The sequence below is a fragment of the Arvicola amphibius genome, chromosome 18 (genome assembly GCF_903992535.2).
Source record: "Arvicola amphibius chromosome 18, mArvAmp1.2, whole genome shotgun sequence".
NCBI classification, from domain to species: Eukaryota; Metazoa; Chordata; class Mammalia; order Rodentia; family Cricetidae; genus Arvicola; species Arvicola amphibius.
The window spans coordinates 6,199,284-6,217,324 of record NC_052064.1 but is presented as its reverse complement, the minus strand read 5'-3'; the positions used below and the strand labels follow the sequence as shown (position 1 = coordinate 6,217,324).

Sequence of the window (18,041 nt, the reverse complement as noted above, 5' to 3'; positions counted from 1 at the left end):
ACCACCGGGGCAAGTGCTGGCCGCCGGGGCTGCGGGGCTGCGAGCCTCGGGAGGCGCGGGGAGCAGTCAGTACAGACAAAGAACCGCGCAGTCCCTGCCGCCCTCGGCTTCCCCGCGCATCCTCGTAGAAGGAGCAGCTGCGGGCCCCGGGCTTCGCCTCCCCAGGCAAACCCAGTCTGCCTGTCGGTCCGTGGTGGCTTGTCGCTTTGCAGCGACAAGCAGCCCTGCCCTTCTGGACCGAGCGGGACGTGGGCAGTGGACGCGTACGCGCCGGGCGCCAGCCAGGGGTGCGAGAGGAGCCCGAGGGGCGGGGACGGGAGCGGGGGCGGGGGCGCGGCTGGGACACGTGTGTCAACGGCGGGGGGAGGGGGGTGGCGCCCGGGGCTTTAAGAAGGTGTGGAGGGGGCGGGCGCTTTCCCAGGCCCGGCCGAGGGGCGTCGCGCACACACAGGCGGGCGGCGCTCAGAGGCGGACGGCACCGCTCTCGGCGCCCGTGGCTCCGGCCCCGCGCTCCTCTCTCGCTCCTGCGGCCCAAAGTAACTTCGGGAGCTGCGGTCTCCCGCCAACTTCCCCCCGCGGGCTCGGTTGCCCGGAGCCGCTCGGCTCGAGCCCGCGGCCGGCTCGCCTTTCCTGTGCGTGGCTCCAAAACTGAATGAGAGAGCGCGCGGGGCGCGCGGAGGCACGGAGCGCGGCGGCATGGAGCGCTGCTGCTGGGCGCCGCGGACTCTGGTCCTGGCCATGCTGCTGCTGGCGACATTGAGGGCGCGCGCGGCCACCGGCTACTACCCGCGCTTCTCGCCCTTCTTTTTCCTGTGCACCCACCACGGGGAGCTGGAAGGGGATGGGGAGCAGGGCGAGGTGCTCATTTCCCTGCACATTGCGGGCAACCCCACCTACTACGTACCGGGACAGGAATACCATGGTAGGTACCACGGCATCCCTATGCGCCACGGTGGCCCGCGAACGTCTCTTTTCCATCCTCTTCCTTCTTCCCAGGGGTTAGCTAGACAGGGACCGGGACAACCTCCTACCAAAGCGGGGTGTGCTGCCCGGGTTGGAGAGAGAACTTAGTGGAGAAAGGAGTCTTGAGTTGGGATTTCCACGGTCCCTAACACATATCGAATGAACTGGCGCTTGTGTGACAAGCCAGTCAGGCCCTGGGCACTGCTGCCTTTCCCCCTCAGTCTTGGTTCTGGCAGCTGCCGAACCTGCGCATCGCATCTTGTTTTCTTAACTCCAGTACTTGGATAACAGACTTTTGTCCCGTCCTGGGTCCCCGCTGGTGGGTCCCCAGGTGGCGCTGGGGTTGTCATTGGGCTTTTCAGGCCAGCTGCTGACAGTTTGGAGCGCTCTGGTCGGTGGCTGCCCATGCTGCCCCACCAGCCCAAAAGTTCCCGCTGCCCTGCAGCTAGGAGTCCCTCGCGACCTACTGAGTGTCGGGCAGTCCTCCAAAAACAGAGCGGCTGTTCCAGCCTTTTATTCTTTTAAAGTGTCGTTTAAAATATCAGTAATTGGTGATTTCTCTCATTCCCTTCGTACTAAGCTGGGTGGTTGCTATGTTCTCAGTATTGTCCGGGCCATGCTTACTAATGTATCTGCGCACCTTTAATTCCCTGAGAGAGGCTGCATGCCACTCACCAAAAGCGGATCCCTGCCCCAAAGCGATCATTATGCAGTCCTTCATCGAGGTTAACCATTACTCAAAAAAATAAAATTTTGCAACAAGAAGAGCAATTTAATGTAGTGCATATATTTTTAAGTCAAGTGGAAACATGTGGAGAAATAAAATACATTTACTTTCTGTATGCATACTGTGACCCCTTAAATAATGATAGAAACTATTAAGTTGGAAAATTTCCACACAATATTTATATCTAATGAAACAGAAACTATTGCTGAGTGATGCCGTCCTTAGGTGCTGTCTCTAAAAGGTTACAGGTGTTGGCATAGCGGAAGGAGATTCATGAGCGGCTGGCATTTCACATAGATCTGTATGTGAAAAATTACAAGAACACACGAGATTTTTGTTTCAGCAACACTTGCCTACCTGCTCCTAGAACACGTGGTCTGCACACCTTCATGCTGGATATCTAAAACACCGCTTTAGCAACTTCCTTGTGGTGCGGTGACCGCTTTGTCTGTGGGATTTCGTAATTAGTTTTAGAAAATTAATTTCTGTAACTAGTCTCTGTAATAGAACGGTTTACTTGTATGTGCTCCCCTTCGGAGAATTATCTGGTGATTTTCCTAGGGTCATGGAAAGCTTTGAAGTGGAAGGGACAGCCAGTAGGATGACAGCAGAGACCTGACCCACAGACTGACTGGGGCTGTTGTCACTTGGTGTGACCCTTAGCAGAGATGCTAGCTAGCCTGTTAGCTAAGTATGCGGTAGGTCAGGGAATGAAGGCTGGCCTAAAAGGGGCCTCTCTCAAACTGTGATGGGAGTCTCCGATGACTACACAGACCCTTCAGACAGCACCAGTCAAGAACAAATAAGATGCCTTCTGCAGCTTTTATTTTTGCTATAAAGTTAGCAGATGAACCCGAGATTGGCTGTGATCCTGTCACTAAACCTGGAAGGGGTGGATGGGTCACTTCAAATTGAGCATTGTACGGAACAGGCCCCCAGTAGCTCTTTTATGCCACCAGAAAAGGGGGAGAGATTTTATTCTGTAACTTGAAAGGCCAAAATATTATAGACGATAATGTCATTTTAAATCACTATTGAATGTGGTATCAGAGTTTTAGAATTGGGTACTCGTTGTATAGCTCCGGGCCTTTTAAGTGTTTTTCCTATAAAATGCTCTACAGGTAGGAGAAATGCTTAAAACAGAAGTAATACTTATATATGTATTTTAAATGATAAAATACAGCATCTGTAAGACGTGACTCACCACAGGAAAGCATACTACGTCTGTGGTTGACTCATTTTAATGCATTTTGGAGGCAGAAGGTTATTTGGCCAAAGAGCCTTCTTATGTGAAGAAATCTATAAAATGCTGGTTTGAGAATTTCTTTCCAACCTTCTGAATCTTCTAAATGCATCTCTCACACTGGGAAGAAACCGAATTTGTCTTGGATTTCCACCGAGATGAGCGATTTGGATAAAAGGCGTTTGGGTGGATTGCTGGTAGTTGAGTGTTTAGCCCCTAAAGACTGCATTAAGACAGAGCTGATGTCTGGAGCAGCTCCCATCACACACTGTTAATGGAGAGGCCAGCTGCGCTCTGAGGCATGCGCTTTGTGACAGAGTAATACAAGTGGTCCCAAATTAATGTATTCTTGTATAAAATACATTTATTTAAAGATTTCTGTTGGAAATCTTGGATGAAACAAAGGCAGTAATACAGTGCTGAAGAAGTTGAAGCCCGTAGCAAAGCTGTCAGGATTTTTAACGCTAAGTAGTAAGGCTGTCTATTTGAAGTAATGGCAGCTCATTTAATGAGTTCCCATCTTATACACATAGGTGGCATTCAATCTCTTCTATTTGTAAGTTCTCTTATGTGAGACTCTTGATGGCATTGTTAGTCCTGACAAACTGTGCTGTCTTCTTGTGAATATACCATAACGCTTGGTTCAGCAAAAAGGTAGCACATACTTCATGTTGGCTTATTTTTGGGGGGAGTCAGAGTCTTAAAATAGGACCAGTTTCCCAGTGGATTTCCAGACTTCAAATCTGTGATTTTTTTTTTTTCTGTAGAAATTTGCAAACAACCAGAAAAGCAAATGGGAGCCTAGGTGGCCCATCCTTGTGGTCATGCCTCACCCATGCCACGCCCAGCGGTACTCTGTTTCTTCTAGGGACCAGCTCAGTTCTGTGAGGTGTGTGAAGGCCCAGCGAAAGTCTGTGCCTAGCTCCTCCCGGACACACACACCATATCTCTCCCTCAGACCCATCCTTGGGTGCATATTTACCATGTGTCTGTGACTGCTCCTCCAGCCGTCTAGTCGGTGTATAGAGAATTGTGAAGGTTACCTTCTCCCAGTTTCAGATATATATATATTAACTTGGAACATCTAAAACCCCTGGAGAAGCAGACAATATGCTTTGAGACAGAAAGCCTTTTAGACACCTGTGAATTCATATCAAATAAGAACCTGCCCATCATCTAACTGACGTTACTCAGCCACCACTGGGAAGAAGAGGCCAGGCATTCTGTTAGAGCAGTGCCCAGTAAAGCCAATCCTTTCCCAGTGCCTCAGCATTGAGAAGGCAGTTTACCGGGCTATGCAAATAGACTAGAACCCCTGCTATTCTGGTAGCATAAAGCAGAGGAAGTATTTCATTATCTGTGAGAAACAGGCCCAGAAATACCGGCTGAAGGGAAAACAAGAACTTACCCATAATAAGATCGAATTGGTGACGGGAGGAGCCGTGGGATGGAAAGGGAGGATTTTACTGCATTTTCTCGACACAGCAACATGATCAGTGGTTTTCTGATTCCGCATTTCTCCTCCATCATTTTCCACAAGTAATATTGTAGGGAAGGCAAGAAAATCCATTTCATAGTGGTCAACCTGAGCACTCACTTTAAAAGGTATAATCAGGATGCAGTATTAAGGATACTCGGTTGTAATAATTAAAGTTACTACTTTTGTGGGTATATGTGCCCTGCCATCAACTGGTTGCTATGTAAAAATTTCTCTTCAAAGAAAGTATAATGTCGTAGCCTTTCAAACACAGAAATGCAATCTTTGTTAGATGCATATTTTGAAAACAAAACCCAGACCTAATTCCTTTTAAGGGAATGGTTTTATTATTTGAATAAAAGCAATTGTGGTTGCCAATGTAACTGTTATTGGTTGGTGTATGTCTATATTTCCTTGTTAGGTTTTAAGGGTCTGGAGTCAGCATGTTTTAACGGATAGACTCACTGATCTCGTGCAGTTTCTAAGAGAAATGCCCCTGTGTCCTGTGCGCATGTGTCTGTGAAGACGGGGCATCTTAAAGCCTGCCACCTCCACTTGTGACACATTTTATCTTAGTCTCTACAATTTATTACACACGTATTTTGTTGATGTAGTTCAGAAATTGTTTTTAAATCGTATAAACCTTTCTTTGTGTAATTTATATTTTGTGTGTTTTAGTTCTAATCTTAAACTTTGAAAAACATGTTTGGAATTATAATCTGAATCATCTCATTTGGGCAGAACTTGAACTCATTCGTGGTGCCATAGTACTAGAAATTATTTACTTAGAATAATACCCTTTGTTTTGTGAGTGTCTATGTTGAATTACTACCTCATTTAGTTGTTAAATAAAATATAGTTGTGCCTCTATAATCTTGAACTGCCTTACTCCAGTAAAAGTTTCTTTTAGTGGATTTCAAAGTTTTCATTGACTAATTTAGTTAAAAGAAAATATTTAAAAGTGATTTTTAAATTTCTTTTCGCATTCTTGAGTTGACTCCGTAGGATGGTCTGTGAGCCTCATTAATTACTTAGGAACGATTCCACATTAGACCACTATTTTATTCTGATAATTTATAATGCTGATTTGAGTAATTATTAATTATAATTAATTGTACTCATTATGTCTTCCCAAGTATGCTGAGGTACAGTGCTTTCCTTCAGAGAAGCCTCACATCTGAAAATCATGAACTGAGTGACCAGTAGCTTGTGAACATTTAATTAGAAACGTTTATAAAGTTTCCCATGTTTTTTAGAAGCAGAAAAATTGGGCTTCTGTATACTCAGGAGAAGAAAGAGGGGTGCATCAAAACTGAATATGGTAAGATCACTTTGAGCAGAGAGAAAAGGCTTACACAGCACTGACACAGGAAATAAATTTATCTAAATTTTAATTTAATTTAAATTTTAATGGAAAATTAATCTATCATCACCTGATTAATGAAGTAACCAAGCCAAAATATAATTTCAGTCATATCCATTTTAAGCAAAAAAAGTTGTATAACACATTTTCAGAAATTGGAATTGATTTTTAAACACCAGCAGTTACGGTCCAGATTGTTCTGGCAAGGAGCCTGAGTTCAGTTCCCAGCACCCATATTGGAGGACTCACAACCTCCAGAAGCTCCGGCTCCAGGGGGCTCTGACACCCTGGTGCCTGGAAGCACCTGCACACACCCATGCACAGATATGTAATTAATAATAAAATGTTAAAAAAAGATTCTGCATGATTTTGGAGAAAAAATATGTAGCCTTTTTGTTTCTTCTTTTTTCTCCTTTATAACTTTTTAAAAAATTCCCTTTGTCTTTTGTCCTTTCAGATTTCCCTTTGTGACTGCTCCTTTAGTATGCTCTAAGTATAATGTGGAAGATGTCATGATATTTGCATCTTGTATTGTAGTCATTGCCTATTTGCAATAACTGAAGTGGGTACTAGGTTTATATAACGCTACGTTAGAATATCAAATTTTCTATTTCATGACGTTCGCTTGTTCATTATGGCATGATTTTTTAACGATAGGTTATTTATTCCCAGTAGAAAAGTGGCTCCCTCTTACACTGTAAAATCTTTCAGACACTGAGCAGTGGCGGCACACATGCCTTTAATTTCAGCATTTAGAGAGGTAGAGACAGGTGAATCTCTGTGAGTTCAAGGTCAGCCTGGTCTACAGAGTGAGTTCCAGGACAGCCAGAACTGTTACACAGAGATACCCTGCCTCGAAAATCAAAAACAAAACAAACAAACAAAACCAAAAAAAAACTTTCAGAGTTTGCAAGGCTATAGTTATTTAATTCTGGGTTATCTGCTCTCCTCACTCTGGTCAACCTGCAGAATCTGAAAGAACAGACACCCTAGTGCCGGCTCATAGCCCAGCCCTACCCCGTTTCTGATTTAGGAACAAGTCCAGTCACATTTCAGAGTTGCAGTTATTTAAAAACATAGTGAGATTCTGACACACAGTAGGAACGACTGACAGCAGTCTGGCCATGACTACCTTCCATGAGATAAGAACAGCATGTGCTCATCAGAGTTGTTCACCCACGCCTGACCAGTTTTGTTTTGCCAGTGTGTGACGTCCCTTAAGGGAAATTCTAGATTGAGCAGATTGAGAATAGTCACACAAGTCAAAAGAAAAGCTACTCTGCATCAAATATGTATAATGAGAAAGTGCTTCCTATCCCAAATTATTAGACAACTTCCCTACAATTATAAGGGAGCTAGTAGTATAGCTGGGATCCAACCAAATCTTTTAGATGGTTTAGCCATTCCTAACCAAAACCCTACTATTGCTGAATTATCCTTTTTAGTAGCTTTAATAACACTCTATAAATATTTAGTAGCTTTAATAACACTCTATAAATGTGTATGTGGCTTGGTGGCAATCTAGGAAGACTGATAGGATAAAGACATCTGTTTAATGTATTTTTATCAAATTCTATTTTATGATCTGATGTAAAATAATTTAAATATGTAACTCTGCTGAATTAGAATTGAAAGCTACCGATTTTGATAGCAGATTCAGAATAGTTAGATCAAAGATTGACTGGAGAAACAAACTCACAGTGATCTGGTGGTAAACGGCGAGAGCGGTACATCTACAGACAAAAATACCCTGGTCAGGGAGGCGTTGGCTCCTCACTGGATTCTGACTCCGCTGTAGCGAGACTCTCATGGATGACAAGTGACTGTTAGGTTGTAGGGATGCATGGGCTAGATGATCTCAGTGGCAGATTCCATAACTTACCAGCTTCTTAACCCAACTCCTGTCAGAAAGCCTGGGTGGTATCATCTCTAGACTGTGTTGTAGGAAAAGCACGCTGATTTGAGACTCAGTAATCTTCATCTGGTGGTATGCATTTATTGTTTTCACCAGAGCTCCCTTTTGTGTTGTTCAGGTGAACTTTGTGTCCAATCAAATGTGTCTTTCAAGTCTCTCTGCAGCATCGGATAGTTCACCGATACGACATAGAAGTTGGGTCTCTAGGAAGTGCTGGATCAAACTGGTGAAGGGGGATCTTTAAAATGACTCAATAGGTCACCCCTATTCTTCCCAGTGGAGTATGGATACAGAAGCCTTACCACAGGGGCATGTACTAGGAATGCTCCCATGCTCTTGTCTATATGAGCCCTGAAATAATGTCTGGATTCCTAGAAGTGTAAGAAATTAATCTTCTTTCATCTGATAGCTGTGCTTCTTGTATTAAACTCTGAATGACCCGATCCTCCCATACAATTAATTACTTTCTGTAACTTCATGGAACAAAATGCTTTCAGAAATATCCCTTAAATATGCTATATCTGTGGGTTTCAAAGACAGGACGTTTCATGTGAACGCCACTTATGATTTGGGAACGTAACCTCTCCTTGACCCCCAGCTTCTGGGATTTCTTATATACCACCAGTTTATATTGTTGGTTTCTTTCGCTGAGCTCTATTTCCTGGCATCCCTATCTCTGTAAAGTGCAGTGTCACCATATGTAAATCCTGTTGACATTGAAAACACAGTAGATGTGTGACGTGTTTATGAATGTGAGCTCTGCCCCAACTTTAACCTTGTTTGTTATGGATGGCTCTGTCTCTCGGACCGCATCCAAGCCTGTCATTTCTCTAGCTTGTTCCACATTGACAGAGGAAACAGACGTCCCTGCCCTACCTTCAGGAACATGCCGTATCCCACTCAGTCAGGCACCTTTGTTGTGAATGCTGAAATATCCTACGATAAGGTCCAGTTCTTTTTACACTTCCCTTTCCTGCATAAACACTTCCTGCATTTTCATCCTGCAAAACATGGTCTATGTTGTGTCCACTGGTTGTGATAGGAACTATAAGGAAATTGGTTGGTTCTCAGTTCTTGGAAAAAAAGAAAAAAGGGATTGCGCGACTGAAGAGTATTGTGCTTTCAGGGGACTGGAGATTACCTTTTATTACATAGGTCTTAACTGCTCAAAACTGAATGTAACCCCAGCTCCAGGGGATGGTTTGCACACTTCTGGTTTCTGCATGACTTGTGTGCATATACCCACCCAAGACAGATACACATATACACAATTAAAAATAAGGTAAAAATTTAAAAAAGAAAAATGAGTTTCCATTCCCACTCCAGGCACTGATATTTTCTGGAAGAACAAACGACAAATTCAAGAAAGTTTTGAAAAATTGATAATACTAATAATATCAGAACTTATTAAAATATATAACTCATAATATAAACACTAATAATAACAATAGTGGTTAGTATGTGCCAGGCACCCATATGAATGCCTTGTGAATATTAATTCATGTAATTTTACCATAGCATCTTGAAGTAAATGCATCCCTTTTATGAGTGCAGAAACCGAGTCCCTGAGGACTGTTTGTGTACGACTAAAATGCTCTTATTGGTAGTTTTAGTTTTTAGTCCATTCTGCCCCAGAACCTATACCTTTATGCGTTCAATTTTTAAAATGATGTTTATTTTATCAAGAGAAAAAAACAGAAGTAATTACAGTCATTTCAAGAAAAAGAAAACAAAACGTTGGAAACCTAGCTGTGGTACTTGAGTAAAGTTAGTAAATAAAGATTGCAGAATCCCAGCAGAGAACCGCTCTCCCTGTTAAACAGGCTGGGCAGAAATTGCCTTCTGATAAAGCACAAGGGACGATGCCCGCTGGTCTATGTGACCCCAAAGAGGTAACGTGCCTTCCAAATGTGCTGACAGAAAGCACAAAACAGTTTGATTTTTGTTTAAACGCATTCTTAACACTTTGAAAATGTAACTTTTAGTAAGGCTTTTCAATAAGTAGGATTATTTCTTCTTTTGCTTCACGAATAGGATCTGAGTATCTAAAGAAGATTAAGAATTTAGATAGAGACAGCCGTTGAAGGAGATTTTGGTTGAAATAGGAAGTTGTGTTGTTTGACCTACCTGGAGCATGCTGAGTGATGTGCCACATATCGGGGTTGTTGTTGGCAACACAACTGATATTGGCTCTGCACTGAGAACCTTTCATTAAGAGTCCAGATCACAAAATGATGAGAAAACGGTGAGATGACATTTGTCTTGTACGTGACTTTGTAGTTAATTTTCACGCACGATTCTCTTTATCCTTGCCTTGGAAAGTTTCACCTCCTGACAAGCTGGCAAAGCTCAGCTCCAAACTCTTGGATTGGGGTTGGGGAGTGTGGGAGGAGCACAAAGCTCTGTGTCTGGTGACCAGAATCAGACTTCCATTGGTATGCAAATGCCCTGGTCATCGCCGCTAGCAGTTTATCCCAGGGTTTGACATCAGGCTTGGATTGAGATCCAGTATTTTTATAAGTCAAGTCAAAGGGCAAAGGGCTGGTTCTGTTTTGGGGTTTCTCTTGTAAAGCACACAGCTCATCAGGGGACCTAGGGTTCATTCCTATGTTCCCTAGGAGAGAAAAATTTCCCTCATTCAACTCCCAACAGCTCTGTAATAGCCTTTATTAAAATGCCATAAAACCTGGAAGTGTTCTGTGTATAGGCATCTTTTCTCAAGCCTGACAAACTAGGCTGTGCTTCCTTCCGGCATTTTCTGATGACTTGGGTTGAGCTGAAGCTCAGTAGGTTAATTCAAACCATGGGCTTCCTGGGAGGCGGAGAAGGAAGTCCCAGTGCAGTTTATTAGGAGTTCTGACCTATTACAGGATTAACATTTTTAGAATTTTCCCTTCAACCAAGACTGGCTTTTTCCAGACTGTTGGCATACTCTCAGACAGATACTTTGTTGGGAAGTATTTTAAACATATAGGAACCTACAATAAATGAAATATTCCAAATTGGCTTCACTAATGAGTACCCAGAGGGTTATCCTCTGTATCTGTTAAAAGAAAAATACAAACATGGTTGACAGCAAACTCTTCCCATTGATTGAAATACTCAGTGGCCCTAGAGTTGATCTGCCCAGCTTAGTTCTGCTCTTCCCTGCTCATCTTATCCCAGCTAACCAGTCATTCCAAAGCAGACCATAACGGGTAATATATTGTATATATGCCATGAAGTTGAGAACATGTCAACAACGGAGACTGTAGCTTGGTGGCAGCACACTTTTGCAGATATGTAGGCCCCAAGCTTGGTTGCTGGCCTGCAAAACAACCCTTCACAAAACAACACCCGTCACCTTTACCCAAAAACAAAAAACAAAATCCTCAGAAAGAGCCTGCATTATTTTGGCTAATTTAAGATAAAGGAAGACCACGAATGAGAGAATTTGCACCGGAATGTCCAGGCTGTAGTATTTTTTTTTTTTTTTTTTTTTTTTGGTTTTTCAAGACAGGGTTTCCCTGTAGTTTCTAGAGCCTGTCCTGGAACTAGCTCTTGTAGACTAGGCTGGCCTCGAACTCACAGAGATCCGCCTGCCTCTGCCTCCCGAGTGCTGGGATTAAAGGCGTGCGCCACCACTGCCCGGCTTCAGGCTGTAGTATTAAGCATCTATTTGTCAATATAGTAATATCGCTAAATTTTTTCCTTGTGAAATTAGCCTAACTTAAAACTTTGTGACTTTTATCAGCTACCAGGGAGGAAAGGATTGCTCTGTCAGAAGCCGAGACCAACTATGACTAATGTGAACTAAAACTAACAAATAGAAGGTAGATGGTGTTTCAAAGGAAAAACATAAACACTGCACCCGGAAATCATGATATTGTCTCGAAGATCAGATACGGAAGGCTGCTGAAGGCTCCAGGGCAGCAGACAGACTTCTCACAGGTGGCCTGGGTCTTCTCCAGTCTTTTTATATTCAAATGCCTCAGACCACAAGCGACAGAAGCCTCCCTAGGGGCAGGGCAGAGGAGTCCTCTTGTAGTACTTATGGATCTAGCCTAAAGGAAATGCATCTGCTTTTACAGTTTTATGGCAATGTTGGGGTCTCTTCAATGTTGACCGTGCAGTTCAGATTGCCTGTCTTCCTGAGGGAGCAGGGCTTCTTTCTCCCTCTGACTGATCTTCACCAGAGCACCATGGGTCTTGCTCTCAAGTTTCTTCAGGGGAACCTAAAGGCAATGAGCGTGCACATGGCTCTTTCTTCAGTCTCCCTGTCAGAAACCCAGCTCTTTATTAACTTGGAAATGTCAAAAGGCTTGTCTCAGGACCAAAGCAGAACTTGTCACTGTGGATCACCCCCCTTTCCTGACACTTTGTCAATGGACTTCTTAGATGTCACCTACCTGGCTGCAGTGTCAAGGGACCAGGAGTCTCTTTTCTGCTTTCTCTTTTTATCTGCCCATTTCCCCGGGGATGTCATCTCTCCTGGTGCTTTAAGTGCGATCCACACACTGTTAACTCCAAACGAGTCCTCTGCCTACTGTTTGTTACTGCGACTTACTGTCTGCACTTGGCTGTCTGCCCGGAGCTTCTTGTGCCTCTCTGTCATGAAGTCCCTTCACAGGTTCCTTCTGGAGTCTCCCCAACTCTCCAAATGTCAGCTTGCTCTCTGGAGGTACATAGTACCCCCAGTCATTGTCTGACCCCCCCTAAAGCTTTCCAGTTGTATGTCACAACCCTCTGAGTCTGCCCTTGCTCTGCCACCTCTCATCTGGCTACCACAGCTTCTTTTCACCCTGCTCACCTCTCTTTGGCTCTGACTTGGGCTCCACTGGGCATCTAGCTAGGACCAGGCCGCTGCTGTTCTGTGCTGCGTACTGTCTACTAGTTTGTCTCCGACAGCCCTCTACCTTTGTTTTCTTACCCGGCATTCTATTCAGTTTGCTATTTTTGCCAGAAAAAATACCAGAATTGGAATGATAAATTGCAAGGTAATTTTATCTGTATCTTTTGTTTCTCCTACTTCCTAGAGAAAAAGATTTAAAAAAAAAAAACAAAACAAAACTCGGTCCATGAACTGACCTACAGGACTTAGAGTCCTGTTTAGCATTCGTATCCCACGATAACCTCAAGTTTGTTCTTTGTAATTCTGGTCATAGTCGGCTGTCACCTGACTATGCTACTTAAAGCTGCAATCCCCTTCTTCTGATGGCCCATGTTTCCATTGATTGCTTTTTTCCTCTTTATACAGTGCCAGACACATTAGTGAACAAAAGTCATGTGTAGGATTCCTTTAAGAGTTATAATTGCCAGTGATAATTCCAAAAATGTAATTAAAAAGATCTTTTATGGAGGAGGATTTGAATGTCCAGTTTCTGCTTTGGCGGTTTGAAATGGATGATAACAGTGCTTTAACAAGTTTGAAAAGCCCCTTTCCCACTCTCTGTCCTCCCAAGTTCTCATGGCTTCCGTGAGACTGTGTGAGGTTATTTATAGCAGCTTTTGGGCTGGCTTCACTCTAACTATATGTTAGCCCATCCCCAGAGTTCTCAGAGCAATTAGTAACTACAATTATTAATAGAAGCTATAATGGATTTTAAGTCTTTCTTCCCAGAAGCTTCTTCTCTGTGCTGTACCATAAATAAATCCCAAGCAATCTTGATGAATGGGTAGATAGTTTTTATTAAAATTTTCATCTCAATGGGAGTAGATAATGAGAGGCAGACTAAAATAGTTTCAACAGATATGCAGCAACCTTATATAAAACACATACAAATAACAACCTAGAAGTTTTACCAAAAATTCATCTTCTGAGAAAAACCTTCCTGGCTAGAGAGAATTGAATAGAGGGAGGAGCGGCTGAGGCTGGTGCTCTCTGCTTCCCAGTGAGTGAATTAACCTCTCTGTCCCTAAGCTATGTGGCTTTGTGACCTTCGTCTTATCTGTTAAATCCTTTGCTTGTTTTTCATTTTAAGAAATTGTTTGACAATTTTATATATTTCTATGATGAATTTTAGCTGATTTCACCACCTGCTCCCCTCTCGCTTCTGCTGAAACCCTTCTTTCCAACACATCTCCCTCCAGCTTCAATCCCTCCACGGCGCGTGCGTGCTCTGGTGCGTGCGTACGTGTGTGTGTGTGTGTGTGTGTGTGTGTGTGAGAGAGAGAGAGAGAGAGAGAGAGAGAGAGAGAGAGAGAGAGAGAGAGAGAGAGAAAGAAAGAAACAGAGACACAGAGAGGGACAAAGACGGAGACAGAGAGAGTCACGGAGCTTAGTTAGTTTCTTGCTCCAGTGTGGTTGGAAGGCTATTTTCTGGGTCAGGGGCTATACCACTGAAGAAAATGTCATCCCCGTCCTAAGAGTCATTATCTGCCAATAGTTCCTCAGGGAGGGAGATGGGACCTTATGAGTTCCTCCACCATACTATTAAGTATTGATTTTTAATAACGTGTGGGTAATGTTAGCAATTCTTTATGCTATATTTATAAGTATTTCCCCAGTTTTCCTTTATGGGTTTATTTTCTTTATATAATCAAAGAAGCATGGATTTGTTCTACATGTTTCTGCTTAGTTGGGTAATAGATATAAATGGTTGATCCGTTAATGTTGGACTCACAGTCCACAGCACCGTGACTCAGCCTGAATGTGCTGTCTCTGTAATGTATCACCGCCTTGTGTTCTTACAGCACCTGGCAGAGCTACAGTGCTGTCTTGGGAGGCCATTTACACATTGAAATCATCAAAGGAACCCCCAGGAGGAAAGTGGTAGCGGAAAGATTGTGAAAAGGATGCTTGTTTATTGTTTTATAATCTCTATAGCATTGAAGGCAGAATCCTTCTGTTTATTGCGTTGGAAGAGAATGTTCTGTGTATTGCACAAAGAAGCCCCCAAACAAGACAGAAGGCAACACATTTCCCTCTGCAGAAAGAATGTGCTGTGGCCCACCCTGAGTGAGCAAGTACACTGGGACAGGAAGTTCACGTAGGCTTTCTTCTAACACGGGTGGTGACTATGCCTCCCACTGATGGGAGCTGGACCTCAGTCTGTCATTTGGTTACTTTATAATTGGTGTAAAGGCAGTCAAGGAAGGGGGAGGGGTCAGCATCAGCAGCTCCTGGTCATCACATCTGGGGAATGCAGCAGGACCTTTGTGTAAGGAAAGCTGTACCAAGCGGGGGAGTTTAAAAAATTTAAGCGTCTTTACGTAAAAGGTTTTCAAGGTTGGGGAGATGATGGGACATTGGCCCTTGGCAAGCTGGCCACCTTTGATAGAAAAAAAAGTTTCTCACAGTTCTGGAGGAATGTAAAGGAAGAGGCAGCTTTGTTTGACCTCAGTTGGAATTGTATGTGTTGGGACCTCAACTTCATCTTGCCCACAGATGTCTACGAAAGGACCATGGGATTTGATCTTGGGATTCTAAGTGAATTTACAAGCTAGGAGCTTGTTCGTAAGAATGGACTGTACCTAACACTGTGAAAATTGCAGAGTCTTCTTCCTTTCCAGCGACAACCTTTCCTGTCCCCCCTCTTTATATGTGAAGTGTCGCAGTGAGGTGGTGGCCAGGGGGGCCATGGGTATTGTCCTGCACTCATTTTGGTCTTGTGTTTTCCAACTTCAGTTTTATGAAGACTACCAAAGAGTCCTCCTCCTAATTTTCAAAGGACCCAACTTACTAGCATATAAATATAAAAATATTTAAAACTCATAAAATAAAAATATCTAAAATAAATATACTTTATTAATATTAACATAAATAGTAAAGGGGTTCGTTGTCATCTTCATACATGTATGTAGTGTATGATGTGTTTTGACCTTATTTACCTTTTCCTGTCTGCCTCTCTTCCATCGATCTCCTTTGGCCTCCCGATTGGTCCTCCTTTGATTTTCCTGTGTTTATTTTTGTGTCTGTGTGACCTAATGAATTTGGTTACAGTTGATTACATGAATGTGTGGGTGGCAGGGGCTTTGTTTCCTGAGCTGTGGATATTTGTCCTGTACCACAGAAGAAGTCTTACTCTTCCCCAGCCACCACCATTTGCTGATGGATTCTCAAGGAGGGGTGAAGTTTCACGAGTCCCTCCCTGCTCCATAGTAGATTGTTGATGTGACGCTGTGTTATGCAAGTCTTGTGCAGATAATCCCAGCTGTGCGAGTTTATTCGCGTGCAGGTGCTGCATTCCACAACATTCCACCCGTTTCCCTTTGTAAAATTCATTTGTTTTTATATGTGTTGTTTTGTGAATGTCTGAGCACCACTTGCTTGCAGTGCTCCTGGAGGCCAGAAGAGGGCGTCAGCTCTGCTGGGCCTGGAATTGCAGATGGTTGGGAGTGGTCATGTGAGCCAGGGAAATGAACGTGGGTCCTTGGAAGAGCAGCGGATGCTCTCAACCACCGAGCCTTCTTTTCAGCCCCTGGCTCTTAAATTCTTTCTGCCCCCTGTCTGTGATGTTCCCTAAGCTATGAGGGTTGGTATAGAATTCCACTGGTTCTCAGCACCTGCCAATTATGAGTCTCTACACTAAGCCTTGCCCGCTACAGGAGCAGCTTCTCTGGCCAGAGCTGGCAGCAGCTCCAATCTACAGGGAGAATAAATGTGTAGAAGGCAGTTTGCGGCCCAAGCCTGTTTAGCCAACGAGACTGGTAGCTCCCCACTGAACAGCCTCCTTTATGCTGTGAGCAGTGGCAGCCACTGATGGTCTGATGCCGGAGTGCTGGGTCCTGCAAACCCGTTCTTAGTTCAAGCTCAGCAATCACCCGGACCCTCACTGAAGGAAAGTCCTGGTTTATCTTAGGAGGCTGACGGGTGAAGAGCTCCGGAGTTGCCTCAGAAAGCGCAGCTAGAGAGGCCGCTGGTGCACAGTTATGTGGAAAGTTGCAGATCACAATAGAACCTTCACTCCTATTCCGTGGCAAGGGACTAATGTGTACAGGTGCCCCGGGGTGATGAGCCTCAAAGACTGAAGAGAAGAGCCCGAACTCCAGTTTCAGCAGGAAGGCAGTCTGGTGAAGAGAAGGTTTCGTGTTTGTCCAGAGATGTTGGATTCTGCTCCACCACACTAAGCCTGTCCATCTGTGTAACAGCATGAGAACACTGGGAGGTCATTCCTTCCACATGGCGTATACTCAATGAATGGGAGCTGTTATCAGAGCACTGCCAACAAGGTGGTTTCGACACCGCGGGCCACATGATCGAATTGGGCTTGGTTTCTTGGGTGTGGGGGCAGAACAGACTCCAGGTAAAAGTAGAGGTGGTTTGGAGGAGCAATAGTTTTGAAATCACATGAAGGTTCCAGTGGGAAGGTTCTGGATCCATTGCTGCATGATTTTCATGGGGGAAAGATGTGTAAGTTGCTATAGGCCAACCAGTTAGAAATGGGTGGCTTCTTTTGTTCATTTGATGCCTGCATTTGGGAAATAAAGGATGCCGAGGAGCCTAGGTTCTGGACATTTACAGTTGCCAGTACTTCTCCGGTACACTTGCCTCTAATCCTGGCTAATCTGGTTGGTAGTATAAAACACTACCATGACATCTTAGCCATTTAGCTGTGTGGTACAAAACGCAACCACTATGCCCTAGCCATTCACTATGAAACACCATAATGCCTTTTTAAAGTAGATATTTTATATGTTACAGTCTGTGCAAAAATTAAATTAGTTTTCTCTATAAATTCTCAATGTAAAATTTTAAGGTAGTAGAAATAATTCAGATTCTAAGAACGGGGAAAAAAGAATGTGTCTTGGCTAAGTTCTTACTACACCCTTATTTAAAGAGTTTAGAATTTTAATTTAGGGGTATAAAATAATAAAATCTTCTCCAAATGTTGACAAAAATGCTCCAGATTTCCAGATTTAATTGAAACAAAGGACTTCGCTGTGTCAGCTGCAGGGAGAGAGAAAGACTTGAGGATCACACCAATCCAAGCAGCTAATCGTGGAAATACACAAGTAAATGTGTTATTCCTATTGATAGTGACATTAATTTTCTATGCCCAATGACCTATTTAGAATAGACTCCTAGCTTCTAAGATACAAATGTTCTAAGGACCAAAATACATCACACATGTTTAAAAAAATACAAAAAAATGATGGTTTTATTTTATTGTTCCCATTGGAAAATCATGGTTTTATGAGTGTGATGCTTTAACATCCCGACTTATTTATTCAAATTGTCATTTTAAGAGGCCACACAATAATGTATTTTCTACCCTGTATGTTGATGAAATTGCTCAGGGCAACGATTTCTTTCTTGAGGACAAAGGCACTTCACTGACATTCTGAATTCTCTCCAGCATGTATAAAGATGTATTAATGCATTCCCCTTCTTTGATGCGTTTATGCCAGGCATGGATTATGGGCAATACTTTT

At 43.4% G+C, this 18,041-nt stretch overlaps 1 protein-coding gene across 1 annotated transcript in view; it reads left to right on the top strand.

Moving 5' to 3' along the window:
• The first annotated feature begins 433 nt into the window (after window positions 1-433).
• Reln (reelin) overlaps window positions 434-18,041 on the top strand; it is a 429,856-nt gene continuing 412,248 nt past the window's right edge. Inside the window, exon 1 of the mRNA XM_038315201.1 lies at window positions 434-922. Coding sequence (XP_038171129.1) covers window positions 697-922 — 226 coding nt within the window. The 5' untranslated portion in view covers window positions 434-696. The remainder of the gene's footprint in view (window positions 923-18,041) is intronic.